Raw genomic sequence first — 27,155 nt, 5'->3', positions numbered from 1 at the left:
TTATCATGTATTTACCCTCTCTTCCCTTTCTGTTATCGTGCTTATGTAACCAATCGCGAAATCTGATAACGCTTTTTTAAGCTGGTTTGGCTTATAAAGAAGCTCATTATTACTCATTAGGCACTTCACACGAGCTCTAATCTCACTGAACTGGACTGGATAAGGCAGAACAGAGCTATTGAGAGCTATTAACCATCAATTCTACAGGCAGCAAACTATTCATTTTCAACTTTTCAAACAACTGTCAAGAGAGGTACCAATAGGGAAAAAGCCCTTAGATAAGGATAACATCAACATACAAATCCCCATAAAATTATGAGTACCCAGGTTCCACAACATGAGGGCTATGGCCATCCAAGTCACCTAAACCGATCGTACTCGTCTTCTTTTAGCAATGGGAACGGCTCAACACCAAAGAATAATACCAATAATAACACTTTGACAGGTGTAGAAGTGTCAAAAAGTCCACCTTCCAAAAGTGAGTATTAATAAGTGTTTTATTTAGGGGTCTTGAACTAACTTTAGCTTATAAGATCTTGCACATGTTCCTTGTAAATTCTTCAAACAAGGTGCTTGTCAAGCTGGTTCTTCATGTCCCTTTTCCCATACAATGGATTCAACTGTGGATACAGCTCCTTGCAAGTATTTCCAAAAGGGAAATTGCAAATTTGGGTTGAAGTGTGCTTTAGCTCATATATTACCAGATGGTAGAAGAGTTAATCCAAAGAGTTTAGCACAAGTGTATCAAAGTCAACAACAACAGCAACAAAATGCTGGTGGTTCAGGTAATCATCATTTGAATGGTGCTAATGGCCACAATGGCAATAATAGCATACACTCTGGATTAAATAGTAATCTGAACATGAATTACTACCCATCACAAACTTCAATACCATCAGGCTCTATTCCAACTCCTAAAATGATATCACCTATCCATTCCAATATCCAATCCAGCTCCTCGTCTTTCAATCCAATGAGCAATACATTTGACAGTACACCACATCATCATCCAAGAGCTTTTTCAAGCACATCACCTCTCAAGTCAAATATGGCGACATCTCCATTCACATCCACATCTATATGGAGTACAGATCCACGTTATAGATCCCTTTCCACTTCCAACACCATCACTAGACCTATATTTACAGAGACTATCAATGAAAGTGCAATCATCGATGATGACGATGACGATGATAATGGAGATGATGAAAATTCAGTCGAGGATGAATTATTTGAAGAAGATTTTGTTCCTTCAAGTCTAAGTGATTTGCTGACCCCTCAGGAATTGAAAAGACGTGGTTCAAGACCTGGTTCTAATGGTGTTAGACCTCAGTTTAATAAGAACTCTGTGAGTGCAAGTGGGAATGGCGAAGAGGATATGGAGATGCAATTCAAATTAGAGGAGGATTGGATAAATGGGTGATTGGGCCATGTACAGATTGATTGTTTTACATGGAGTAAGTCGGATTAAAGGGTGGAAAAGTATACAGCTTTTTATTCTAATACTTTTTTATACTAGTATGGTTATTTTTATATGATTATTTGATATATGGTTAACAAAAATGTGTGTATTTAGATGTTTACAGGGTTTAAAAAGGAAATAAATGTTTCGAAAGTTTTGTTATAATTAAAGTTAAATCTAAAAAACAATCATGATAATGTACAATATAAATGACGAAAATTTCCCACCTAAATGATCATAATAACAATAAAGTAATAAAAATGAAAAAGCAAATATGAAATGAAATAACCAACCTTAACGACGATCAGTCTTACCAACACCACGTTTACCAGAGAATAAATGTTTTGGTAAAGAGGCAGTAGCATGACGATCAGCTTCACCTTGTCTAGCTTGTCTATTACGTTCTCTTCTTTGGATCTTGGCCAATCTATCAGCTTTGGATCTAAGAGCACCATCACTAACACCATCATTCAAACGATCAGATTTATAAGCTGGTTGTTTTTTATAATCAGCAAAATCTTGGAATTCTTGTTGTAAAACTTCAGCACCAGTTTCTTGATATGAACGATCACCCAATTTTTTATTCTTTTTAGAGTTAAGAATTGAAGTATCATGACCCAAAGATTGTAAATGTTCTTCTAATTCTGAATAATTCTTGGTCAATTTAGAACGAGGCATAGTACCACCATTTTTCAAAGCTTTTCTATTTCTAGCAGCATTTATCATTTTTTGTTGTTTATCTCTAATCCATTGAGCTTTTTCTTGAATATCTTCAACTTCTTCATCTTCAATTTCAGAATCACTATCATAAAATCCTTCATTTTCTAATTTTTCCTCCTCTTCTTCTAAAGCTTGTAATTTTGCTGCAATATCAGCATCCAAGAAATCATAAACATTTTTACCATCCAAAATTTCAGGCATCTTGTCATTTTTCCATTCTTCATCCTCTAATAAATAAGCATCTTTTAAATTAATGTTATAAACACCTGCACCACCATTTTCAGCTTCAATATCACGATGTAAAACACGTCTATTTGGATCTTCAATATCATATTTAGTTAATTTAGCAACACCTTCTGGAATAAAAGCATCTCTTTTCAATTCATCTCTTGGAGTTGGTCTTGAAACATGGATTTTATTTAAAACGTTATTAACACGAGCAGTACCTTTTAATTTTTGTTCAATTCTTGAAGTTAATAATTTTTCACAAGCCTTGTTTCTAACTTGGAAAACATTATCTTCTTCATGACATGAAGTTGTCATGATTTCCACACCTGGGACTTGGGTTAAAGTTTGAATCAAATCTTGACGTTCTTGATCTAAATCTTCAGGTCTAATGATATCAGTTTTATTTATAACAACCAAGACTGATTTATTTGCAAATAATGGTTTGATTGAATGGAATAATTTGACTTGAGCTTCAATTGAAAACCCACATTGTTCTGAAATATCCATGAAATATAAAACAGTTGATCTTAAATGAGCAATAGCATAAATAGATTGCATTTCAATGTTATTCATTTCTTCAGTTGGTCTATCCAAGATACCTGGAGTATCAATAGCTTGGAATCTTAAATATTTATAATCAAAATGACCAACGTATAAAGATTTTGTTGTGAATGCATAAGGTTGAACTTCCACATCAGCTTTTGTAATACAACGTAAAAATGAAGATTTACCAACATTTGGATAACCACAGATCAATAAAGTTCTTGTGTTTGGATCAATTGAAGGTAAACGACCTAAATGTTGACGAACTTGTTCTAAATAAGTTAAAGGATCTTTTAATTTTTTAACAATTGTAGCCATTCTACCTAAAGCAGCTCTTTTCAATTGTTTACATTGGAATAAAGATTGACCAAATTTTAACAATCTGATATAATCTCTTGCAACTTGTTCAATTAAAGTTTTAGATCTTGAAACGGCAGCTAAAGAAACTTTATAATGATTTTTTTCATATAAAGTATCCATTAAATCTCTATGGAAAGGATGAACATCATCAATTTTTGGGAATCCACTGATTAAATCTTGGAATTTTTCATCAAAACCTTCAGCAGTAAATTTAACTTTTCTCATATAGAAAGCTCTAATACGAGTGATTTTGAAACCAGGTCTAATAACAGTTGGAGTTTTTCTTTGAGTTCTATTTAGAACAATATCCAAAAGGTCATTAGCCTCAGGGACAGTTGGGATATCTTTCCAGGTAAGTTGCATCTTGAGGGGAGGAGACTTGGGGATGTGAAGAATAAGACTGAGAAACCAACAGTAAACTTGAGTATCCTGGAAAGGTTTAGAGTATCAAAAGATCAAAAAGAGTATATAAATTTTTTTTTTATCTTTATTTTCTTTTTTACAAGAAAAAAAAATTTTTTTAGGAGGAAATTCGCGAATTTTTTGCGATGAGGTTACCCGGTGCGTTTGGCAGCTGGGAGGACGTTCTGCCTAGCTTCTGCCTGGCCTCTGCCTAGAGTTTAGGCGGGAGTTCTAGAAGGAGACCTGCCTAGGAAAACTACAATTGGCTAATTAAACTATGGGAAATTGAACAGACCGTTGGCTCTTTCCAATGAATCCTAGTATTGTTTCAACTGAATATCACTGGGAAAGGAACAGGTCGAAGTGTGCTGTTTATTAAAGAACAGCTAACTAATCACAGAATTGGCCTCATTGACCAGGGGATCCATTGGCTGACCATCACGATTGTATAACATTCAAAAGTAACGAACTGAGTGCAAACCATTCCTATAAAAGCGGAATAACTATTCACGAGATATCAATCCTATGAATTCTGTAGGACCATCAAATTGTTTGAGTTTCTAGGTTAGAACGTTTACGATTAGACGAAAGTCTTCTCGACCTGGCATACGACTAGAAGCTGAAGTAAAGAAGAGCCTCAATTCAATTCAAATTTTTCAAATGTGATGGCTTCTCATCAGTGCCTCTAACCTTTATTATAGGCTGGTAGTAGCTACAAATATCCATGATTCAGTTAAAATAGTTCATATTCAGTTGTGTATTCAAACAGTGTTATATTAGGGATGTATGTACTTTCATTCAACATCCACATAATACCACCCACTGAACTCAAATTAAACCAATTAATAAATTCTGATCATAAGTACAATTAATATTTAATAATCATTTAATTGGCTTGGAGCTCTCTTGGTGTCATTAATTCATTTTGACATACATCACAAATCATCAACAAATGTCAGCTAGTTTAAAAGCAAAGATTGCGTTAAACGTCCACCACGAGCAATGATCGATCACTCTTTCTTGAATTGTTAAATGACATCCTTCCAAATGGCAAACGTATTTTCCTTTCAAATTCAGAACTACTCAACAAAAATATTCCACAACTGAGAAGGAATTGTTTAGTACTTGGAATTACTAGTGATCATCCCGATACATATTTTAATGTTGAAACCGCGAATGCGTTTTACAAAAAATAATGTGAAAGTTTTAGGTGTTGGTTTGAGGTTCAATACGTTTTTGTTTAATTTTTAACCAACCTTTTACTTTTATTTGTTATTTTTAAGGTCTACAAGTTAAAGACTGAAGAATTGTACTTATAGTGCGCTAAGTCAATTACATTGAATAAAGCATTTGCTGGTAATTGACACAGTGCCAGGTGCAATTCTGAGCCAATCACAAATTAATTGAAAGATGAATTATAGAAACTCATTGAGAATTGAACCAATTGATTAATTTGATGAAACTTCTCTTACTTGTCATGTTTGTCTCCGTTTTAATTTGCCAGACCGTATTATGCATGTTCTTTACTACTTTCAAATGTATTAACGATACTGATCTCTACAATTGTAACTAATTTAATAAGGGAAATTGAACTGGTCATCACTTTACTCATTGAATTCAGGTATTGTTTCAACTGAATATCGATTGAGAAGTTTGGATCCATCATATATTTTGAAACTAATCATTTCTGGAACTCTTCAATTCCTGAAAATGTATTGATCAGGATACGTCTTGTTACTGAAAAATGATCAATTATCACATATTTAACACTCGTTGAAACAGTTGTAAATGTTCACAACAAACGCGCGGCAAACACAAAAGCGGATGGGACAACATATACAATGAGATCTGAAAAGACCTATCTAAATTTTAAAATAGATGCTCTCCAGTTGAACAACGTAATCAACATAAATGGCAGTGAACACAAATGACGGAAACCTATACCAACCAATCAAAAAACCAGTGAATATTTTAGTTACTCCCAATAATTCATGACATAAAACTAGCAAATAACAAACAATAACCACTAGCTTTGACTCAAAATGGCTAAGTGCTATGGGTTCAAACTTCATCCTCAAAGTGATTTTTTTTTTCACTTTTGTTTTCAGAAGACGGGGCTTCAAACCATTTTGAACCGCCAGGCAAGCCCTAAGTACCTGTTAAATCCAAAGTATTGTGATAACACCATGATTTAAACCCTTAAATTGTACACGATGAGATTTGTATATCTGGCAGACGTGCTAACCCAGAAGCACAAGACAATTTGCGTGTGATCTGTTACATGATATATTAACTAGTTGGTTCTCATTCCTAGTAATGAAATCAAAATTAAAGTAATACATGCTTTAAATTATAATATAATGATATATGTGTCTAAATATTGTTTCTGTCTTCATTTAACATCACTGCTTATTATCAAAAATCAAACCATCTTTTGATTTCAGTGGTTGAATGTATTCAGGATGAAGCTGTTTTGTAGATTTCATTTATCAGCCGAAGTCAAACGATACCTCAAAGTGATCATGTAACCTGGCATAGCGATACATAGTCAGCCACTTATAAAGATTGAAATTTTAATTTCGCATGATTTGTCAAGATCTAAACTAGCAAAGGTATTTTATTAATGTTCTTCACTTTGGAGCTTGACACATAGATGTATATAATTCGCGAATTTTAAACTCGGAAGCACGACGTCTAGCAACTTTGAGATCAGGGATTAAATTGCAGTGGAGAAGTCGAAAAAAGCCTTCAGTTAGTTTAAGTATGGTGTTGTCTTGGTTATGTTAATGAAATGGTACCAAGTTCTTTTCGGTTCAAGCGAGTATTGATTTAATTAAAGAGAACCCTCAATGTTCGAATCTTGAAACAAGTATCCACTTAGTGTTGATGAACCCTGATCTTCTGACTTCTGCTTGAGATCTATTATTCAAGTGGTTGAATCTTTTAATCTTCAGCTCATCTATTCCTGGATCCCTAGACGTCTCAAGCTCCTAGTGCTGCTTTGCAATCAAATTGAAACGGATAGGAAGTTGGAGATGTGTAACTCCAACCATCTTAAGGTTAAAGCACAGGAATCTCAACGTTAAATGTTATAGTCCCAGGATCTTGTCATTGAGCATGTTATAGTTTTGACACAATTAATCACCATAAGCCTTAATTAAATAATAAATAATTATCCATTGTGCTTGATATTCCGTCAAAGAATACTCTTCTAGCTGATCAAATCTTCTTTTTTTCATTCAGCCTTAGCAAATCATCATCAAGAGATTTTACCGAGATTAAGAAAATGAGACTGATGAGCGTTGATGGAACAATATGAAAGAGATCTTGAGAGTATAGAGATATCACCTGGTTCTTTCAACTCTTTGATGAACTTATAAAGCACTATCAATTCCATAATTAGTTGTGCTTCTTTGTAGACGTTCACTGGTTTTGCCGATATACATCCATTGGTTATACAAATGTATGTGATTTACTACAACATCTAAAAAAAGCCCTACAAACAAAAGAGATTCACTCTGCCAATTGGCTTATCAAAGTCAACGGTGATTCACATACAAGATCAAGGGTTCACTTTTAACTTCATTTAATGATCGATCTGAAGACTGAGGGATACAAGTTACAGCTAATTTAACATGAAATCTCTCTCGGTAATCTCCAGATTTAGGAAAGAATTGTAGTCAACTGAAATTCAATCAAACCAACTGACACCTGACACCGAAGTTAATTGACAGGTGGAATCTTTTCGTTGTAGGTAGTTCACTATTTTCCACACATTTACATAACTCCACCGGATTTTTCTCCAAATTTGTTCAAAACTTCCATGAATCATGAATCATGGACCGACATAGGTCTTCCAAGTTCAAATTTCAATCTTCGTACTGCTGGGCTATACAAAGATGTAAGGAGTTCTAAATAAGCATAACAACAAGCACATGTACGGTACCTGGATAGACAATCCCATTAAAACGTATCAACTAAAACACACCACTTGTCACACCATCATCACAAAACTAATCCTTCAACAGTTGAAGGACTCTTTCTCTCTTGTGCTTTTTTGCCCTTCACCAAGCTTGCCCAACTAGGTTTACCCAAAAGGGGACCATGCATCTAGTTGCGTTGCACAAGTAACTGAGTCAGCAAGCCAAACTTTAAAAAAAGCCTTATGCGTCTTGTTAAACAGCACCTTGCATAAAATTACGTATGGTTTAAATTCACTTCAAAAAAAAAATCTTATAGGTTGGGAAAAAAATGAACAACATATAACTTTTTACATGAAATCAAGGCTGTGATTTTGTGAATTGTGAAGTATTGTTCATTCATGTGATTCTGGAATTCTTGAACAATTCGCATTCTTATTCATTCTGTTTTGGTGGGTCTACATGAATGTAAATTATGCTCTCTCGATATTTCCCCTGAATATTATTTTTAATGAGTCAAGTTCAGAGTACTGTTGAACAATAAGTAACTAAACAATACAAAGTCCTATGTAGACATGTAGTTCAATCACCTTATTATTATAGTCGAGCTTTTTGTTAATAATAGTGATCAGCTTTAGGTTTAAAAATCTTTGGAGCTCAAATCCCTTTTTAAATCCCAGGAACAAAAATTTCTCGCCTACATATGGATCTTTTTTGAAAGCCCATACACAATAGAAAAAGTATTTGAGGTACCCAAGGCACAAAGGTCCTACAAACATGATATATCTGAATTAACTATTATTCATAAAACTATTAATACAAAGTTGAAAAAGTATATATATATAACAAATTCACAAAGTGAATCCTATAACCCGAATTGAAGTAGAATTTCTATAAAAAAAAGGATACATGAACCAATTTATTCTTCTCAAAAAAAAGGAGTGATCAAAATTAAAGGCACCTTTTTAATTCTTAAAACGACAAATAATTAAACCCCCATTATAAACAAAACGAAAAATGAAAGAACTGGTAATCAAATGATGATGATTTGACAAAAAACCCCAAACACAAGCATTAAAAACATGAAGGTCATGATGAATGAATATAAAAAAAACAAATAACATTCAAAACAAAAAAAAACGAACAAATTAACGTCATTATAAATAAGAATCAATTGAAATAACCTAATTGGAATTCTCCATTACCATTCCCATTTCCAGCAGGATGTAATAAATTTGGTAATGAAGTTCCATTAAATCCACCATTATTACCATTACCATTAATAACAGCAGTTGGTGGTGGTAAAATAGACTTGTTATTATTAACATGAACATTATCAGATTCTTCAGATTCCTCTTTTAAACCATCAACACTAGCATCTAAACTTCCTTTCAATTTAGCATCACGTTCATGTAATTTACGATGTCTAATCATATTTGACCTCACTGAAAATAAACGACCACAATTATCCCAAGTACAAGCAAATGGTTTTTCACCAGTATGTGAATATAAATGAGTTTGTAATGAAGATGGTCTCTTGAATTGTTTTTGACAAATTGTACAACGATTTCTTCTCGCAGTTTCTGGAGTCATTCCTAATAATGTTGATGAAGATGTTGATGAATTAGCTAATGATTGACGTGAATGTTGTTTTGCTGGTTTATGATCAACAGGATAAGTTGCTGATCTTGGATGATATGTTGTATTGCCATTATTGGAACTTGTATCCAAGACTCCTGGGAATGGCATTTCTTCAGATGATGATGATACACCTGATTGTTGTTGTTGTATTGTATTTGATGGGGTATTTGTTGAACCTGTAGCAGCTGTTGAACTTGGTTGAGGTAATGAAGTTGTAGAAGCAGTAGCAACTTGTAGTTGAGGTTGATGTGGTGGAGGGATTGAATGTATTGTATTTAAAGCACCAGAAGATGATTGATCATGAAACCCAAATTGTGGGTATCCACCAAATTGATCATTTGCGCTTGTTGGATTTGGTTGGGTGAAAAATTGTTGTTGATAGTAATAAACTGGAGCACCACCAGTAACACCATTTTCAGGATGGCCTTGTTGTTGAGGTTGTTGTTGTGGAGGAGGTGGAGCTTGTTGTTGTAAAGGTGGCACTTGTTCATAATAGACAGCTTGTGGGACAGAAGGCAATGAGAATGAACTATTGTTACTTGGAGGTAATGGATTTGTAGTTGTGTAGTTATTGTTGTAGGCCAAGTTGAAAGCACCAGCTTGAGGTTGAGCAGGGAACTGAGCAATGTTTGAATAGATTGGATAGGCACCTGGTTGTTGTTGTTGTTGTTGACCATTAACCGCTGAAGGATGAGGAGGAGGATTTTGTTGTTGGTAATGGTACTGGTTTTCCTGAGAGCGAGGAGATATCATTATGGACATTTGAGATGGGATAGCAGCTATGGCAGCAAAATAAAAAGAAGCACTTGGAGGGTATATACAAAAAGAGTGTACTGGTTGTTGATGGTGTTGATGATGGATATCTCGTTCTTGATATATTTCAACTTTTGACTTTTTTATAAACTTCTCAAGTGCTGTCAGTGCTGCGCGTACCGGAGCATTTTAAGGTTTGTGTGCAGTTGGGCCCATCCAGGTGCAGCTATTCGCATGAGGTACCCGTCGTCCAAAAGCGGAAGGTGACGCACAGGGGCAGCGTTGAGTTTTTTTTTTTGTTGTTTTTCCAGTTAAAGGACGTGCTAGTCCGGATTCAGTTTGGATCTTTGCTAGATCTGGATTAATCATGATGAGAAGTATACCCATTGGAACTTGATCAAGGGCTTTATAGTGTGTTGTTTAGTGTGTGGATCTTGCTACAAGATTAGATATTCCACGTCATAAGTGCTAAAAGTTGAAGAGCTTTTGACGTTGGCAGCGCTATCAATAAAAATCCCCCTGTAAATCAATTTGTATGGGCCCTCCAGCTCCATGTTGATTTGATTTCAAGTTTCATGGATCTAGCAAAAGTAATATGAATTTACTTTTTTGATGGAGGAAAAAAAGTTATACCACGTAGAGAATTGAGAGACTCTTTACAAGATTGTTGTATAGCAAGTTCTTATTGGCTCTTGCTCTCGCCTATGTATGTGATCTGGTATCCTGTCCCCAATAGTTGTCTCTAAGGGTAGGCATAACAGTACAGGCCGATTGCTAATTGGAGAACATGGATATACAAGATGAACAAGATTAAAAGAACAACTGCCATACAACAACAACCTGTGTTTCCATCACCACCTATGAATCCTATACCACCTAGGACCACCACCTCTATCTCTGTCCAGGCTGTTAAGCCCCTTGCCTACTCTTCTTCAGGGACGCCGGTGTCAATCCTACTCAGGTACCGCTTACTGGGAACTGGACATGAGCACAGCCTAATTGAACAACAAGTCCAAAGAAAGCCTAAATCCAGATCCACCAATAACCAGCATCATGACATAGACATGGATAATTGAAGTTTAATAGCTATCTCTTTCTCTCACCACCTATATCCACAATTACGATTACAATTATGAGTATCGTGAAGATGATGATATCTTGGTCTACACAACCCTAGTTTATCGCTGAATGATGATCCACTCAGATTTCTTCGAAGGGCGATCATCTTTTTTAGTTCAATCTTGACATGATGAACACTTTTCTTGAGTAAAAACATACTGGAAAAACAACGGTGTCTTGACTCTTCAAAAGCCTTGACTCTTTCCTAGAGGATGGAAACGGATTTAATACGTGAATATTTTCGCTCTCGAATAGGCCTAATTTTGTCGTCTCTGAAAACCGAGTACGCCAAAACCGTGAGTAGGGTAATCCCTGAACTATGGAGATTTTGGAATAGGACACTACTTTCTTCCACTATAAAGTCTGGAGTTTTATACGTATAGAAAGTAATATAAATAAACACAATCAGATGTCTGATATACTTTGAATATTGTTTCAAAGAGTCAATTACCACTGTAGATGTATTAAAATTATGTTTTTGCTTTATAAAAATGCTTCAATCAAGCCTTAATATTTTCCCCTATTAAACGCCATATCCAATGCAACATGAATGGAAAAACATTTATTCTCTCGCAACAAAAAGAGGAATCATTCCAGAACTACTTGGGATCGATAAAAAAGGCTCTAAAGAACACTACTGATAGGTTATTGGGCCTTTATTCCTTGAAACTCGCTTTTCCATTAGTATACTCTCGGTTTGCCAATTCTCGCTTCGGAACACGAATTTTGGCCAAAATCAAACCGAAAATGAACCGTTTCCATCCTCTACTCTTTCCAGAGCTCGTTGATGCTGTCATCTGTGCACTTTGTTATAGCCAAAAGTATTCTGATGGATCTTCATGGGCAAGGATTTTCAGATTCCACCAGCACTTTCGTGTTTTCCTTTCTTCACCAAAGCGTAGAAACAAGTCATAAATGAGTAAACTATCATTCAGATAAGAGCAGATACAGAATCCAAATATAACCTGATCAAATAGATAGAAATAAGAGCATTTTTTGAACAAAAGTATTTGAATTTGAAGTGTTTCTACGCTGTCTATTACCTGAACCCTGACTAAGCAACCAGGTACATTTTTTTAGTGTGCGTGAAATTTCCATCTTTTGTTTACATTCCATCAACTTTTATAAAGAGTTCAACATTCCCAAGCTATCATGAACTTCAATCCAAGAGATATAGAGCAGCTTATACCCACGGTGTTCCCAACTTTGATCAATAATGGGAAATATCAATTGAATTGCAAGATAAATCCTTCATCAACTGAACTAGATTCGAATTATCTACCATTAATTTCACAAAATTTATCACATTTCTATATAGAAATCAACGGGAATGATTGGGCATCGGCAAAACTACAAGAAATGCAAGAGAAAGGCCTCATCTATGTCTCATACCACGTAAGGTCTAATGTCACTGAAGCTGATTCTGGAAACCTTTCCATCGTTGGGTTCATATCATTTGTGGACACTTTAGATCATGAAGGTCGCGTCTTGTACTTATATGAAATCCATATTCATCCTGATCATCAAGGTGAAGGTGTTGGAAGGGTGTTGATTAATGGGTTTCATGAATTGGCTAAACAGTTGCCAAAGAGAGATGGTGAGCAAATTGATGGATACGTTCAAGAAAGAGGTCAGGTTTTAAAAGGAACAAAATTGACTGTGTTTAGTGCTAATGATGTTCTCAATTGGTACTTTAAACTGGGCTATCAATTGAGTGAGGATAGTCCTCGTGATAGAAAGTTAAGGAATGGAAGAGTTATCCAGCCTGACTATTACCTTTTGTATAGAGAGATTTTAAATTGAAATAGTTTATGAGTTCTCAGAAGTTACAGCACTCGTTGATATTGGCCTTAAAAGACCATGACACATGCACTTCAAACAAGCAGAATGGTGAACACAACTTCTTTGTTGTCTGATGAGCTCAAGTGTATACAACTTTTCTTGCCTAGAAAGAGTTGTACGTTTTCCCAATTTGAGTTTAGTCCTTGTAGATCTATCTTTACCAATTATTTAGTGTGCAGAAAAAGATTATCCTTGATGGTGATGGGCATTAAAGATGTCTTGAGCTTATGCTGAAGTTATAATTCATATCAACCGTCCAGCCTTTTACAAAAGTACAACTCAAATTCAGTCCGATAAGATTGGTTTATGGTTAAACTGGTGCATAAGTTTCAACTTTCCATTAGCTTTGATTGATTTTCTACTCATCCCATTTTTCCCATATTGATGTTGCAAGCCACAATATCATCAACATAAGCCAAAAGGAGAAGTATAGGCATCCAGATTAGTCCATGATGTTTCCTCTATATCTTTATCTTCAAGGAGATCTAGTCGTATCGAGCACTCATGGAGGATTAACTTGCTGATCAAGTCATGATGGACAGCAATTAAAGCTTCATAAAACGCGGACCAATTTCACAAAATTAAAACACTAATAGCAATTTAGTAATTTATTAACCTATTCACAAACTAAAACCACCTCAAATTTCATTTAAATTCGGCTCAAATTCAATTGTGTCAAATTTTTAATTGGCCTATATAGATTACGTAATATTCGCGAACAACTAAAGCTGGAGTTTTGCAGAAACCGAAAAAAAAAGCTCCTGAACTTCAACAACATCAACAATTTACACAACATCAATCAAATATACACATCATGAGACAATCATTACTCAGACTCAATCATCATGCTGCAAGATATGTGAGAAACCAACCAGTTGCTCCTCCAAACCCAAAGGCCATACATGTCTTTGTGAGTAAAGCTATTGGAGGTTTCATGTCTTTTTGGATTTGTTATAGATTAAGAGAAGATGGTCAAGTTATATTTGTGAGTTGAAAAGTCTTTTGAATTGAGATGAGAGAGGGTACTAACTGTTCTTAAAGGGATTGAAACACCCATGGGAGCATTAAGTTATGGTGAAGGGTGCTTAAATGTGTTTAAACAAGCTAGCTGTTGGGCTCATGATTATTTATTCTATTTATTTATTATTTATAAGGACTCTTGAGGTCTGAAAATTATACATTATTTATTATTTATAAGGACTCTTGAGGTCTGAAAATTATACATTATTTATTATTTGAAAAGATATTTGAGTGAAATCTACAATTTTGAAGATTTCCAATGTACTTTTTCAACGTATTATTACAAATATTAAAATATAATTCTCCTTCCTTAAAATCTTTTAAACCCACCTCTCCCACGACCACGACCTCCTCTATTATTTGAATTACCACCACCTCTTGAAGGTTTCCCATTACTTACCACACCACTACCACCACCATTCTTCTCCATATTACCTCTATACTTAAAATTAAAACCTTTTGAATTTGCTTGAAATTGGAAATTCCCATCAACAACATCTAGTAATACAGAACCAATAGAGACATCACAAAGATTGAAATGCCAAATATTCTGGAAAGCAACATAATATGCATCATTTTGTGAACGTATTATATTTGAATTGATATCTCTTTTGAAACTTGATAATGCAATTGGGATAATTTCTTCATTTTTATTAGACCCTGATGATGTTGAAATCACAGGGATTTTGTCAAATGTTGATAATGCAATATTTAATAAATCAGTTAAATGTTCATTTGTAGAAATGATTTGTTCCACAGTTTTGGAAACATTAATCCATATAGAACTCAATTGATGTCTTGCCTCACTGAATTTTGATTTATAAAATTCAAAATTTGGACATATACTCAATTCATTAAAACTTGAAGGATACAGGAAATGTAATCCGTTGGAAATGGTATAATCCATTTTGGTAATCACAGCTAAATGACCTAATAAACCTTCACGACTTGGTGAAGAATGTGTAATCATAATACGAACATCTTTTGGTGAATAATTCTCCTCCATTGTCTTGATAAATTGACCAATTTGAACCATTGTTATCCATATATTACCAGGATCACCTGCCACGGGTAAAAAAGTCTCACTTATTGAGTTTTTAAATTGTTGATAATTATAATTCAATTCATTATCAAAAGTACCATGATGAAATAATTTCTGATAAGATAATGAACCACCAATACCACATAATTGTATAGTTGTATCATCTATTGGAGATTTGATCCTGAAGGTGGAAATTTCATCCAATATAAACAAGTTTGGTATTGAATAGATGCCCATTTTAAATTTATCAATAACTGTAGAGTCTTCAACCATTCCATAAATTGTATAAACTGGGATTTTCAATTTTTTAACACCATTAATAAAATCCATCAATTCAGAAATCTTTACATTTTGTAATAATTTTTTTAAATCTAATTCATCATAGTCTTGATAATCTTCATTATTGTTGTTATTGTTTATATCAATTTTGGATAATTCAGAAACTTTATTAACAATTTCTTCATCTAATAAAGGACAAAATGCAATGATATGTCTAAGATAACTTTCATGGATCTTGGAGATTGAATCATTATCGAAAAACCCAAAACTTCCTGTATGTATAATAATTGAAGCATTATATTCATCAGCTAATGTATTTAATAATGATAAATTTCCTCGAATCTCAGCAATACAAAGGATTCGTAGTCCGTTTTTCTCTATAAGTTGAGGATGTGACATGGTTTTTCAGAGTGCGAATGTGTGTATGTGATTAATCTGTGTTGTATATGGGAGTAAAGACCCTTTTCAATGGTTGGTTGTTTGTACACTCTGTATTGAATCCACCTAGTTTAATACTTTCTGTTTTTTTTTGCCCCTGTTTGGGTGTTTGATATCGAAGAGTATTGTGAAGCTGTTCGTGTAAGGGTCTCTGGACAGCTAGCTGAATGGAATTGTGCCCACCAAAAGTTGGTTTCAATCAAAAGTTCTTTCTGATCAAGTTATCGTTGATCTTTGTTGAAATTTTTGATTATGAGCTTTTCTTTCTTCGATAATTTTCAAAGAACAAATTCGCGCCTAAAAATTTTATTTACCCGCAGATTTTGCCAGACGGTTATGATTTTATTGTTTTATTCAATATTTGGAATTCAATTAAAAGTTGATCAGAAAGTTGCAAGTTATGATTATTTATGTGCTGCTAGTCTACAGGAATCATAAATTAACGGTTTATTCCTCATTAAACACTGTCATCAATACCGGCTTGATTTAATGAATAATCAAATCAATCAAGATCAACGCAGATTTAACCTAGATGAACCTATTGTGAGCTCCATTGTCTACCAAAGTTGTTTCTATATCTAAAAACTTCCAAGCAATGCTTATCAGCGTTTTCAATAAACTCATAAATTCTCTCTGAAAGATCTTTTGTTCTGGCTTGATACGATACATCATGACTTAAAATATGACCAACATGGATATCACCACATTTTTTGAAAAACCTCAAGCTTGGAGTCTCTTCAACATGATGGTTCTCACAAGTTTGTGGGTTTTCATTACACTCAACTTCCACAAATTGAACACCATGTTCATCACCAAAAATTTGGTGTAGAGCATCATAAAAATTCGAGTCGAAGGCTTGGTAATGATCATCTTTATCATTCACATACTTGACAATAGACGCATTCTTTGCCCTGAACACTTCGTTTAGAAAAGCTTTATAATCCTCTCTGGGTTTAACTATATGAATTGCATTAACTAAAGAGGTGAATGCCACTGCAGCCACTAAAAAGCTTTGTAAGAATTTCATTTGGACTAGTTGATGTGAAGTTTTAGTATAAAGATGTCTTTGAGTGGTTACTAGTCGCTGTAAACATTATTAGTACACTATCAAGGAACTTAACTAGCCTTTTTATACTGAAACATCTCAAACAGAACATTCAAGAGCCAAATATTCTGTTCGCAACTTGAGTCGCGAATGTTTCGCGAATGTTTCTCTATGTGTCAAATATGAGCCCAATTATTTAAAACAAACCAGAGCTTAGGATAACGTGGAACTTGAGTCAACCTGATCAATCTGGACCTCATTGTATGAATAGAACAATAACTCTTTTCTCATCAATTCGACTACAGTCATGAAACACTTTATGTGTGAAGAGAGGGTAAATTCAGAATTATTCGCGAATTGGATTCAAGTTGTAGTGCACGAAATTGATTTCAACTCTTCTCAAACTTCAGAGGGAATTCAGGTTTTTAGCCGGGCATCGAGAATAGAAACATGGTCTGCGGCTGACTACGATTTGGTTATGTGCGGTGATACAGTGCTCCTTTTTTCTACTGTTTTGGTTGGTGATGTGGTTTGGTGTCAATTGATGAGGTTAGGTTCAAGTTGATGTGAAAGAGCTATGTCACTTGAATTGGCTTAGACGTAATTATAATTGGGATCTGTAATTGTGTTTTATATGGCCTTGATGTGCTAGTAATGCTTTCAGGCTGCTGCCTCTGCTACTATGTGTTTTGGCTACCACAACTAAAATTTGCATTTGTGTTTACACAAAAACAATTAGATTCAACTTTAGAACCCTACAAAAGCATGTCAAATCCTTGAACCAGATGGTTCTTCTTTCAAAATGCTCACCAACATCAGCTACTGCAAAGAGTTACTACAAAAGTTACTAGAAAAGAAAGAATTTGAACAAAGAGCTAAACAAAGATCCCATTCCTAATACCTAAAAAAAAAAAACCATTATACCGTGTCATAACTAGAACACCAAAACAAATTCAAGTCCTAGACCCAATAAAAAATGCACCAGACTTTTCCTATGGTACAGCCGCATTGTTTTTGGGTGTGCTGGTTCGCAGTTTGAGAAAAGTTGTTCCAGGTCGGATTTTAGAATCTAAATTGATGTTTAAAGCTGTCTTGCTGATCTTATTTGGTCAGGTGATTCCATTAGAATATTTGTTGACGTTTCTGATTAATGATGATTTGGTGATAATTTTACTTGGCTGTTGCCAGAAATGTTGAATGAACCAATATAAATGTTAGCCCTGGTGAAAACTGTTGATGATTATAAGCCCAATTGTTGAAAATTCCACGCCCTGGAAAAAAAAAGGATGATGATCCTATTAAAATTATTTGATGGTTTTTAAAATTTATGGTAACAGTTATATTTGGTTTTGATAAAGGATTGTTTTGTTGTTTTGTTGTTTTATTGTTTTGTTTGTTTGATTTTGAAGTTGATAATGATATTTTGACCTATCTCATAGATTGATGCTTGATAAATTTGATCAGGTTATAATGGAAAGAGACCTGTCTTGAGATTATTTTTTAGGTATGCCGGGGGGTGAAAGCTGCTTCAAGTACCATTTTTTTCAGGTAAAAAGTTTTTGTCGACAAATATTCAATTGTAGAAATTCACTGGAAAGTCTATCGTTTATATAGTATTTCAAACTTCGACATATTTTTTCTGCTCATGTGCTTAATCAAAAAACTCTCAAGACTTGTAGCTATTTTCTGCCTCACAGGAGATAATAATAATCTCTGCTTCCCTATGAGAGGCTTTTGCTTGCGATCTATTTCTCTACCTGAGATATCTTAATTTGTAGCTTGAAATGGACAGAAAGTTGGACTTCAACGGCAATATCAGGACTACAATTTGTAAAATGGTTTCGCGAAAGAAAGTGGTGTAGTTTGTGATGAGTTTTATTATTATCAACAGTTGACAATAGCGATAAACTTTGAAAAATATCATGAAATGGGTTCTTCACAGTCTTGTGCGTCTCTTGACTTTTGTCTTTTGGCTAATGGCGCTGCTTCTTAATGTGTCTCATGCTAAGCCAATTCATTGCAGTTGAAATGACGGTTCTTTTCGATCGCTTAGGTGGTGCCTGATTGCATTTGATGGTTTATTTACTGTTTGAAAAGGTTGGTGATTTTAATATGGAGGCCCAGTGCCCTAATTCTGCTTGCTTTTGCTCTCGATGCTGAGCCGCTTTAACCTAGCTGATGTTTTGTCATACTCGCCACTAATTCGGTTTTGTGTTTTATGGATTTTTGCCTTGACACCTTGAACTTCAGAAAAAATATTAACTTAAAAAGTGAATCTTGTTAAATTTTAATTCATAAGGTTTGATTTGTTCCTTTTAGGGCTAACAAATTTTTGCTTTTAGTAACTGGCTATCTTGATTTTGCATCTCACAAATTCATTAAAACTTGACACTCATCAATACTTCATTTGTTTCATCATTTGCTCTATACCATGAAGATTTCTACTTTGTTCTTTCCAACTTTGGTAATTTCTGGGTATGTGATTCAATTCAAAGACTCGTTAGGATTGAAGCAATTGTTGGATCAAGATGATAAATCTAATGTTTTACACCATATCAGACCATATATCACAAATAAGCTCACCATTGGGTCGTTCCAAGGAATAGCTGGTAACTTTACTGATGACGTTGTTAAAAGATTGAAAAGTTCTCCATTTGTCAAAGACATTGTCCCTGATGTTATTGTTAAAGCTTTCGAATCTGAACAAGAGATAAATTCAGAACTCACCATGTTATCATATATTCCACAGAACAATCTAGAAAGAAAACAACTCCAAGGGAAATTTAATAAAAAGAAACATGATAAACGCTCCCAAGGGAGCTACAAAGATGAACTCAATCACGAAGAACAAATCAAAGGTTTGGACTCATTATCAAGTTCTCACTCTTATTTTCCCTTGACCGATGTTTTTTACTGTGGTGATGAAGAAGGTCCATGTGAAGTGTGTCAACCTTCACCTGTGGATGACGATGCTGAAAATACTGATCTCTCCATCTTTCAAGTACAAGCTTTAAATATTGGCGAAGAAGCCTCAAAACCTTTTGATGTTCAAAATGATGCACCTAGACATCTTGCAAGGCTTTCAAGAAACGCTAAACTTCCATCAAATCAAGCTGTGAATTACTATCATGAACCTGTATTCAATGGAAAGGGTGTATTTGTCTATATCATTGATACTGGGATTAATAAAGAGCATCCTGAATTTGAAGGTCGTGCAATCTTCGGTGCTGATTTCACTTCAGAAGGCGATGGAGATCGTAATAATCATGGAACCCATGTTGCCGGTGTTGTTGGCTCCAAAACTTATGGTGTCGCAAAAGAGGCTACATTAGTTGAAGTTAAAGCTTTAGATAGATTGGGTCAAGGGTCTTTAAGTACGGTTTTAGCTGCTCTTGAATTCGCAGTTAATGATAGAAAATCCCGTGGAGTTCCTGGTGTTGTTAACTTATCCCTTGGTTCTGCAAAAAACACTGTGCTAAACCAAGCAATTAAAGCAGCTGTTGAATCTGGTCTAGTTGTTGCTGCTGCTGCTGGTAATGCAAATATTGATTCATGTCTTACAAGTCCAGCAAGCTCCTCTTTTGCAATCACGGTTGGTGCTATTGATGATAAAACAGACTCTATTGCACATTTTTCAAATTGGGGAAATTGTGTCGATGTTTTCGCCAGTGGGGTGTTGGTTAATAGTGTTGACGCATTCAATTATGATAACCCATTGGTTCATTCAGGTACTTCTATGGCCTCACCTTCTGTTTCAGGATTATCAGCCATTTTATTACAAAAAGGAGTTCCAGTCAATGAGATTTCAAATCAAATCAAATTGCTGTCAACAAAGGACCAAATCAATAGACGCTCAAAGATGTTTAGGCCATCAACTCCTGATAGAATTGCAAATAATGGTGTTCAAAAGCACGATGATGTTTACCCAGAGGAAAAAATTGAAGAAGGAAATATTAAAGATGATGATTCTTTTGACTCAGATCGTTTGAGAAAATTCAAAGATGGAGAACCTAGACCTGATGACTTGAAATCGGACGATTCAGCTCCTCAAAGTGTTGGTGGTTTGGATATTGCCGTTGATAAACATAATGATGAAAGTGACTCTACAATTTGATTATTGATTTATTTGTGAAAGAAATTTAATTGATGTGTAACATTTGTTGTATTGTTCGAATGTATTGAACTTTATTATTCTTTTGAATGTCACTTAATTCTCTCAAATATTTATTGTTGAATATACAAGAGACGGAATACTCAAGTTGTTCGCCTTTTGTTGTACCTTCCTTGTATATCCGAAACGGCCAATGACACGGAGTGTTTGACAGATCATTGTGTAGAACTTCAGCTTTTTATATGAAATCGTTCAAACTAGTTATACTACAGGACCAGGATATTCCTGTATAAGAGCTACTCCATAGTCTTCATAGTGATTAGGGTCATGTGATAGACGTATAGTTCAATTGTGTGCAAATTGACTCTTATAACTTTTTTGGTATTCAATGAACTTTGGTGAAAGAAACATAATTTTCTGTCAATGAAGTTAATATGAGTTGTTTTTACTTTTCAAGATTTAACATAAAAGACAGGACCTTCGTGAGTTTGATCGATAGCAGTACTTTCTCGTAGTATCATAAAATAGTTTTTAAGATTTGTTATCATTTCCCAATCATAACCTGTCAAACATAAAACAGTACTTAACCTCAAAAAATCAAAACTAGAGTAAATTGATTGCAAATAATAAAGCTAATTCAAAATGATTGTTGATGTTTTATTGCTTTTAGCAGCATTGTGTATTGTTTACCATGGTGTTTTAATTTCGACTTTTTGGGTTTTCAAGAAAGTTCAAAAGAAGCTTAAAGGGAAATTTTCTAGAAAGAAGAAGTCAGTTGAAAGTGAAAAAACAGCTTTGTCATGATCAAAGTGAATCAGAATGAAGGATAAAAGTTTAATCTAAGAATTAAAAATAGTAAAGAGGGCACTTGTGGAAATCATGTGTAGCCACAGTAGTTGGAACATGGAACTTGGTACATGCTTGAGTCAATAAATCGATGTGAAAATTTTTCCCACAGGAATTAATTGTAGCATATGTACACAGTTGCTTGTTTGGGGATGAAACATATTCCTCATTGCTCCACCGAGTTTCTTTTGCAGTGCGAGTCTGCCCATGTTTTTCGCTGGCCAGATTGTTGTTTATCGCAGAGTATAACTCCATGGATTTTGTACTCGCCATTTCTATCTTCATGGGGATTGACCACTGGGCGCGAAAAAGCAGGTTAATTTTTTTTTTGCACAACCACGGGGGTGTTTTCAGAGTGTGAATTTGGAATATGGGCAAGTGTGGATGGGTTAAAGTGGTTGTGTTCATTGGTGGATGTCATTATATTAGATCAAATACCCAGTATAATCCAGTGGTTAGCCATCCTTTTCTCGTCTCGTTGTGTGTTTATTTTTGGTGTTATTGTTTCGAATTGGCTCAAGGTTTTTATTTCCGAGATCTCCAAACCGTTGGAAAAAAAGAAACTTTTCCTTTCAGCGCAGATTTGTTTTGGCTTTAATTCTGAACAATGCGATTTGGAGGGTTTTGGGCGCAGTGGGTATGGAAGGAGCTACACGAAAGGGTTATCTGCGTGCTTTAGAAGGCTCATGGGGAAACTGCCAGACGCAGAGCTTTCTTTTTCAATAGGTGGATCCCAAAAATAGTACCAGTTGAAAATTTATTATAAAAGGACTTGAACTTCTATCAATTATCCAACCATGTCTAAACTCAACCATTCATAGAGATCAAGAATATCTATAAATTACTTAAAGAGTTACAAGCAATCAGCTTGGTAATCGGAAGGGCGTCCTAGCTTTTCAACCACATCAAACCTTCAAATCGATCAAATCACAATACAATGGAACATTTAACCATCCCAGAACGTCCAAAATTCGTTTCATACGATTCATCAGAAACTGTTGTTAGTGCTTCAGTTGCTTTCATAGAAGATTTAGAAGCCCAGCACACCAAAGTCCATAAAATAGATGATTTCAATGAACATCATGATTCAGATGCGGAATCCATAATCACCATTGGTAATGATGCTACACATGATGAGAAGAAAGTATCCATGTTTATGGATGACGTGGATGATTTCCCAGAAGGTGGTTTAAAATCCTACTTGGTTGTATTAGGTTCATTTTTGGGATTGATTCCATGTTTTGGTCTTTTCAACATCTTGGGTGTGATTGAATCTTATGTCAATGAACATCAATTATCAAATGTTGATTCATCTACTGTTGGTTGGGTTTTTTCAGTTTTTTCTTTCATCACATATACCACATGTATCTTTTCCGGTACTTATTTTGATAGAAACGGTTCAAGAGTACCATTAATTGCCGGTACAACTTTAGTTTGTTCTGGGTTAGTCGCTACTGCATCTTCCAAAACTGTTATTCACTTCATCTTATCATTCAGTTTACTCACAGCTTTCGGTAATGGACTATTAATGTCACCTTTAGTCTCTGTTGTTTCTCACTATTTCTTACAAAAAAGAGCATTTTTTTCATCATTGGCAACACTGGGTGGTTCATTTGGTGGTGTTATTTTCCCAATTTTATTAAGAGAATTGTTTCCAAGACTTGGCTTTGAATGGTCAATGAGAATCTTTGCATTAATCTGTGGCTTTTTACTTTTATTCTCCATATTATTAGCAAGAGAAAGATTCAACAATAGTGAAAATTATGCAAATGAAACTCTAAAGCAAAGAACTTTAGCATACTTATCAGCATTTGATTTCAATTCATTAAGAGATCTAAGATTTGTGTTTTGTGCAATCGGTGCTCTTTTCGCTGAAGTTTCCACAGTTAGTTTGATGACTTATTTTGCATCTTATGCCATTCAAAGAGGATTCACCATCGATGATACTTATGTCTTGGTCACAATTGTTAATGCTGGTACCATTCCTGGCCGTTTCATCACTGGTTATTTAGCTGATAAATTGGGTAGATTCAACGTTATCATAGTGACCATCATGCTTTCAGGTGTCGTTGGGTTAGTTCTTTGGATGCCATTTGGTTACAGCTTAAAAGTTTTATATGCCTATGCTGCTGTTTATGGCTTCTTTTCAGGTTCAATTTTCTCATTGTTACCAGTTTGTTGTGGACAAATCTGCAAGACTGAAGAGTTTGGAAGAAGATACAGTACCATGTACTTCATCGTTGCCTTTGGTACATTAGTTGGTGTTCCAATTGGAGGAGCCATCATTGGTGATAAATCCATCACCAACTACAACTACTTTATTGTCTACACTGCCGTGGCAGCATTCCTCAGCTCCACCTGCTATTTCCTTTCCAGATATTTCTCTCTTGGAAAGATCAGGCTCACTGCCAAATTTTAACGAGACCATGACCCTTATACAGTACAATTTCCATAGTTATAAATTAATAAGTAATACAAATCTTTAATGCCACACGGATATAGTAGCCCTCTCTCCCCAGCCTTGTGGCTCCTCGGTTAAACTCCAAATCGCACTCCACAATAAAGAATTCGCGAACCCATGACTAGGCATAAATAAAGTGCAATTTGTCAACTTGGATTTTGTTTTCTTCAGGAATCTTTAGTTCAAAGGCGACAAAATGAGTGAATCTGAAGATTTGATTGCCTCTAGAGCAAAAGAAAGAGGTGCCGCCTCGTTCAACGTGAGAGACCTAACTTACTTCTTGGACAATGGCAAGCAAAACACTGAAAGAAACGAATCAATCATGTTACAATTTGAAAGAGACCCTTTATTCAACATCAAAACTTTCAACTTGGACTTGAAGGGCCAAAGAGAAGTTTCATTCCAAAGAATTACCAAGTTGGCTGCTTACAACAACAATGACGATGAGCAAGGGATCCGTGCAAGAATGAATATCTTGAGTATCTCTGATCCTGGTACTTACACAAGAGTTGGTGTTCATTATGGGTTATTTTTGCAAACTCTTAGAGCGTTAGGTACTCCACAACAATTCCAATATTGGGTTTCCAAAGGTGCTGGTTCACTTTCCAAATTTTTTGGATGTTTTGGTATGACTGAATTGGCTCATGGTTCAAATGTTGCTGGTTTACAAACTGTTGCCAATTTTAACCCTTCAGATGATACATTCACCATTAATACTCCAAATTTGGGCGCTACTAAATGGTGGATCGGTGGTGCTGCTCATTCTGCTACCCATTGTGTTGTTTACGCTAGATTGGTTGTCAAGGGGAAAGATTATGGTGTTAAGAACTTTGTTGTTCAATTGAGAAATGACAATGGTGAATTATTACCTGGTGTGGCAATTGGTGATATTGGGAAGAAAATGGGTAGAGACGGTATTGACAATGGTTGGATTCAATTCACCAATGTAAAGATACCAAGATTCAATATGTTGAGTAAATATGCACAAGTTGATTCAAGAGGTAAAGTTACTGTTCCTGAATTTCAACAATTGGGCTATAGTGCATTGGTTATGGGTAGGGTTTCAATGGTTGTTGACTCTTATAATATTGGTAAAAAGTTTATCACCATTGCATTAAGATATGCTACTGTTAGAAGACAATTTGGTAAAGATTCTGACGGGTTGGAAAAAAAAATTATTGATTATACTCATCATAGAAGAAGGCTATTCCCATTTTTAGCTACAATTTATGCATTCAACTCTTCTGCATTAGAAATTACAAGGGTTCAAGATGAAACTTTGAAATTATTGGCTGGTGGTGATAAAAATGTTAAAGATGTCATTCCAAATTTGAAGGATCTTTTCTCATTATCAGCTGGATTAAAAGCTTTTGCAACCTGGGAAACTGCCAAATTAATTGATGAAGCAAGACAAAGTTGTGGTGGTCATGGGTATTCAAGTTATAATGGGTTTGCTCAAGGTTATAACGATTGGGTTGTTCAATGTACTTGGGAAGGTGATAATAATGTTTTATCCTTAAGTTGTGGTAGAGCTTTGATTCAAAATTATCTTGCTGTGGAAAAAGGTGAAAGAGTTGGTGATTTCACCAAATATTTGAAGGTTGAGGATAATGATGACTTTGTTTTAAGAACCCAAGATTTAGAATATATTGAAAAAATAATCAACGCTTGGGAAATTGTTTCAAAAAGACTTGTTCAAAGTTCTACTGCTAAATTTAAACAATTTAGAAAAGAAACAAACGGTGATTTAGAATTAGCATTTGAAAAAGTTGCTTCAAACAGATTCAACATTGCCAAAATACACACCAAATTGGTTATCCTCAAGACATTCCATCAAAGGGTTTCTCATGCACCAGAAAACTTGAAGAGTATTTTATCCTTATTATTACAGCTTTACGCTCTTCACATCACTTCTGAAAACATTTCCCAATTTTACTCTTTCAATATTGTCAAAGGTTCAGACTTTTTGGAAAATTTAAATTACAAAATTGATGAAATTAATGAATTATTAAGACCAAACATTATTGGATTAACAGATGCTTTCAATTTATCTGATTTCATGATTGGTTCTCAAATTGGTAAAAAGAATGGTGATATCTATGAAAACTATTTCAAGTTCGTTACTGATAACAATACTGAAATTAAGCCTCATTATTATGATAGTTTGATGAAGCCATTCTTTGAAAGATCTTTGAAGCCAACAGATAATGAAGAGGTTCAAGAAAATGAAGAAGATGACGAATGAACGAATGATGAGTTGTTTATGTGTTTATTTGGCCTATGGAATGAAAACTGCTTTCGATGGTTCAATGTAGCTCATTTTCGTCATAAGATCTCCTTAGCTGGAGCTACCAGCACACATGGAGACCAACTTCGGCTCAGCAGTTACAAGATAGCACACATTGTTTAATTGCAGTGAGCTGACGTTTATTGTAGTTCGTTGTAAGATCATTTCACATTGTAATTCGCGAAAATCTATATTTTTACCCTCCCTCATGATCTGAGGTGTCTGGATGTTTTGGTTTGTTTACGTTTTCGAATTGACGCGTAACAAGTTACAATTTGTTACCAGATGGAAGCATTTGATCAGATCAACACTCAGGTTGTTATTACTGCTATCATCACCAATGTCTGGAGAATCACGTACGGATTTGTTGAACTGGCTAAATGCCACTTTAAACTTGAACTATACCAAAGTTGAACAACTAGGAACTGGTGCTGCTTATTGTCAAATCTTGGATTCAATCTATTTGGATGTTCCTATGGGTAAAGTCAAATTTGATGCTACAAAGGAATATGAATACCTCAACAACTTTAAAGTCCTTCAATCCTCTTTCTTGAAACACAAAATATCCAAAACTATACCCGTCGAAAGGCTAATCAAATGCAAATTTCAAGATAATTTAGAATTTTTTCAATGGGT

The 27,155-nt window shown here is 34.9% G+C and overlaps 11 protein-coding genes across 11 annotated transcripts; 6 read left to right on the top strand and 5 right to left on the bottom strand.

The window, feature by feature from the left end:
- Positions 1-532: 532 nt before the first annotated feature.
- Positions 533-706, top strand: LEE1 (Lee1p; the record flags this gene model as incomplete). The annotated part of the gene is made up of 1 exon (XM_019180615.1): positions 533-706. A coding segment is annotated over one exon (174 nt), but the record flags the coding sequence as incomplete, so codon positions are not given.
- A 1,050-nt stretch (positions 707-1,756) lies between these two features.
- On the bottom strand, positions 1,757-3,676 carry NOG1 (putative GTPase NOG1; the record flags this gene model as incomplete). Its single annotated transcript, XM_019181966.1, has 1 exon — positions 1,757-3,676. The coding sequence occupies one exon, from the start codon at positions 3,674-3,676 to the stop codon at positions 1,757-1,759; it is 1,920 nt and encodes a 639-aa protein (XP_019038416.1).
- Positions 3,677-9,039: 5,363 nt separating this feature from the next.
- Positions 9,040-9,261, bottom strand: WICANDRAFT_23162 (uncharacterized protein; the record flags this gene model as incomplete). Its single annotated transcript, XM_019180977.1, has 1 exon — positions 9,040-9,261. A coding segment is annotated over one exon (222 nt), but the record flags the coding sequence as incomplete, so codon positions are not given.
- Positions 9,262-12,300: 3,039 nt separating this feature from the next.
- Positions 12,301-12,951, top strand: NAT4 (N-terminal L-serine N(alpha)-acetyltransferase NatD; the record flags this gene model as incomplete). Its single annotated transcript, XM_019185791.1, has 1 exon — positions 12,301-12,951. The coding sequence occupies one exon, from the start codon at positions 12,301-12,303 to the stop codon at positions 12,949-12,951; it is 651 nt and encodes a 216-aa protein (XP_019038414.1).
- Positions 12,952-13,804: 853 nt separating this feature from the next.
- WICANDRAFT_63700 (uncharacterized protein) lies at positions 13,805-14,058 on the top strand (the record flags this gene model as incomplete). The annotated part of the gene is made up of 2 exons (XM_019183594.1): positions 13,805-13,975; positions 14,032-14,058. The coding sequence occupies 2 exons, from the start codon at positions 13,805-13,807 to the stop codon at positions 14,056-14,058; spliced, it is 198 nt and encodes a 65-aa protein (XP_019038413.1).
- A 262-nt stretch (positions 14,059-14,320) lies between these two features.
- Positions 14,321-15,730, bottom strand: WICANDRAFT_31736 (DUF2433 domain-containing protein; the record flags this gene model as incomplete). The annotated part of the gene is made up of 1 exon (XM_019181874.1): positions 14,321-15,730. The coding sequence occupies one exon, from the start codon at positions 15,728-15,730 to the stop codon at positions 14,321-14,323; it is 1,410 nt and encodes a 469-aa protein (XP_019038412.1).
- A 577-nt stretch (positions 15,731-16,307) lies between these two features.
- Positions 16,308-16,796, bottom strand: WICANDRAFT_63698 (uncharacterized protein; the record flags this gene model as incomplete). The annotated part of the gene is made up of 1 exon (XM_019183593.1): positions 16,308-16,796. The coding sequence occupies one exon, from the start codon at positions 16,794-16,796 to the stop codon at positions 16,308-16,310; it is 489 nt and encodes a 162-aa protein (XP_019038411.1).
- A 2,449-nt stretch (positions 16,797-19,245) lies between these two features.
- WICANDRAFT_33033 (S8 family peptidase) lies at positions 19,246-20,928 on the top strand (the record flags this gene model as incomplete). Its single annotated transcript, XM_019182026.1, has 2 exons — positions 19,246-19,544; positions 19,881-20,928. 2 exons carry the CDS (start codon positions 19,246-19,248, stop codon positions 20,926-20,928), a joined length of 1,347 nt encoding a protein of 448 aa, XP_019038410.1.
- A 918-nt stretch (positions 20,929-21,846) lies between these two features.
- On the bottom strand, positions 21,847-22,612 carry WICANDRAFT_94178 (uncharacterized protein; the record flags this gene model as incomplete). Its single annotated transcript, XM_019186445.1, has 1 exon — positions 21,847-22,612. A coding segment is annotated over exon 1 (293 nt), but the record flags the coding sequence as incomplete, so codon positions are not given.
- WICANDRAFT_55732 (MCT family MFS transporter) lies at positions 22,613-24,190 on the top strand (the record flags this gene model as incomplete). Its single annotated transcript, XM_019182763.1, has 1 exon — positions 22,613-24,190. The coding sequence occupies exon 1, from the start codon at positions 22,709-22,711 to the stop codon at positions 24,188-24,190; it is 1,482 nt and encodes a 493-aa protein (XP_019038408.1). The 5' UTR covers positions 22,613-22,708.
- WICANDRAFT_69570 (uncharacterized protein) lies at positions 24,166-26,477 on the top strand (the record flags this gene model as incomplete). The annotated part of the gene is made up of 1 exon (XM_019184172.1): positions 24,166-26,477. The coding sequence occupies exon 1, from the start codon at positions 24,429-24,431 to the stop codon at positions 26,475-26,477; it is 2,049 nt and encodes a 682-aa protein (XP_019038407.1). The 5' UTR covers positions 24,166-24,428.
- Positions 26,478-27,155: the final 678 nt, after the last annotated feature.

Source organism: Wickerhamomyces anomalus (assembly GCF_001661255.1).
Source record: "Wickerhamomyces anomalus NRRL Y-366-8 unplaced genomic scaffold WICANscaffold_4, whole genome shotgun sequence".
Classification (NCBI taxonomy): Eukaryota; Fungi; Ascomycota; class Saccharomycetes; order Phaffomycetales; family Wickerhamomycetaceae; genus Hansenula; species Hansenula anomala.
Note: the sequence above shows the minus strand (reverse complement) of the source record. Positions and strands in the feature narration are given on the sequence as shown.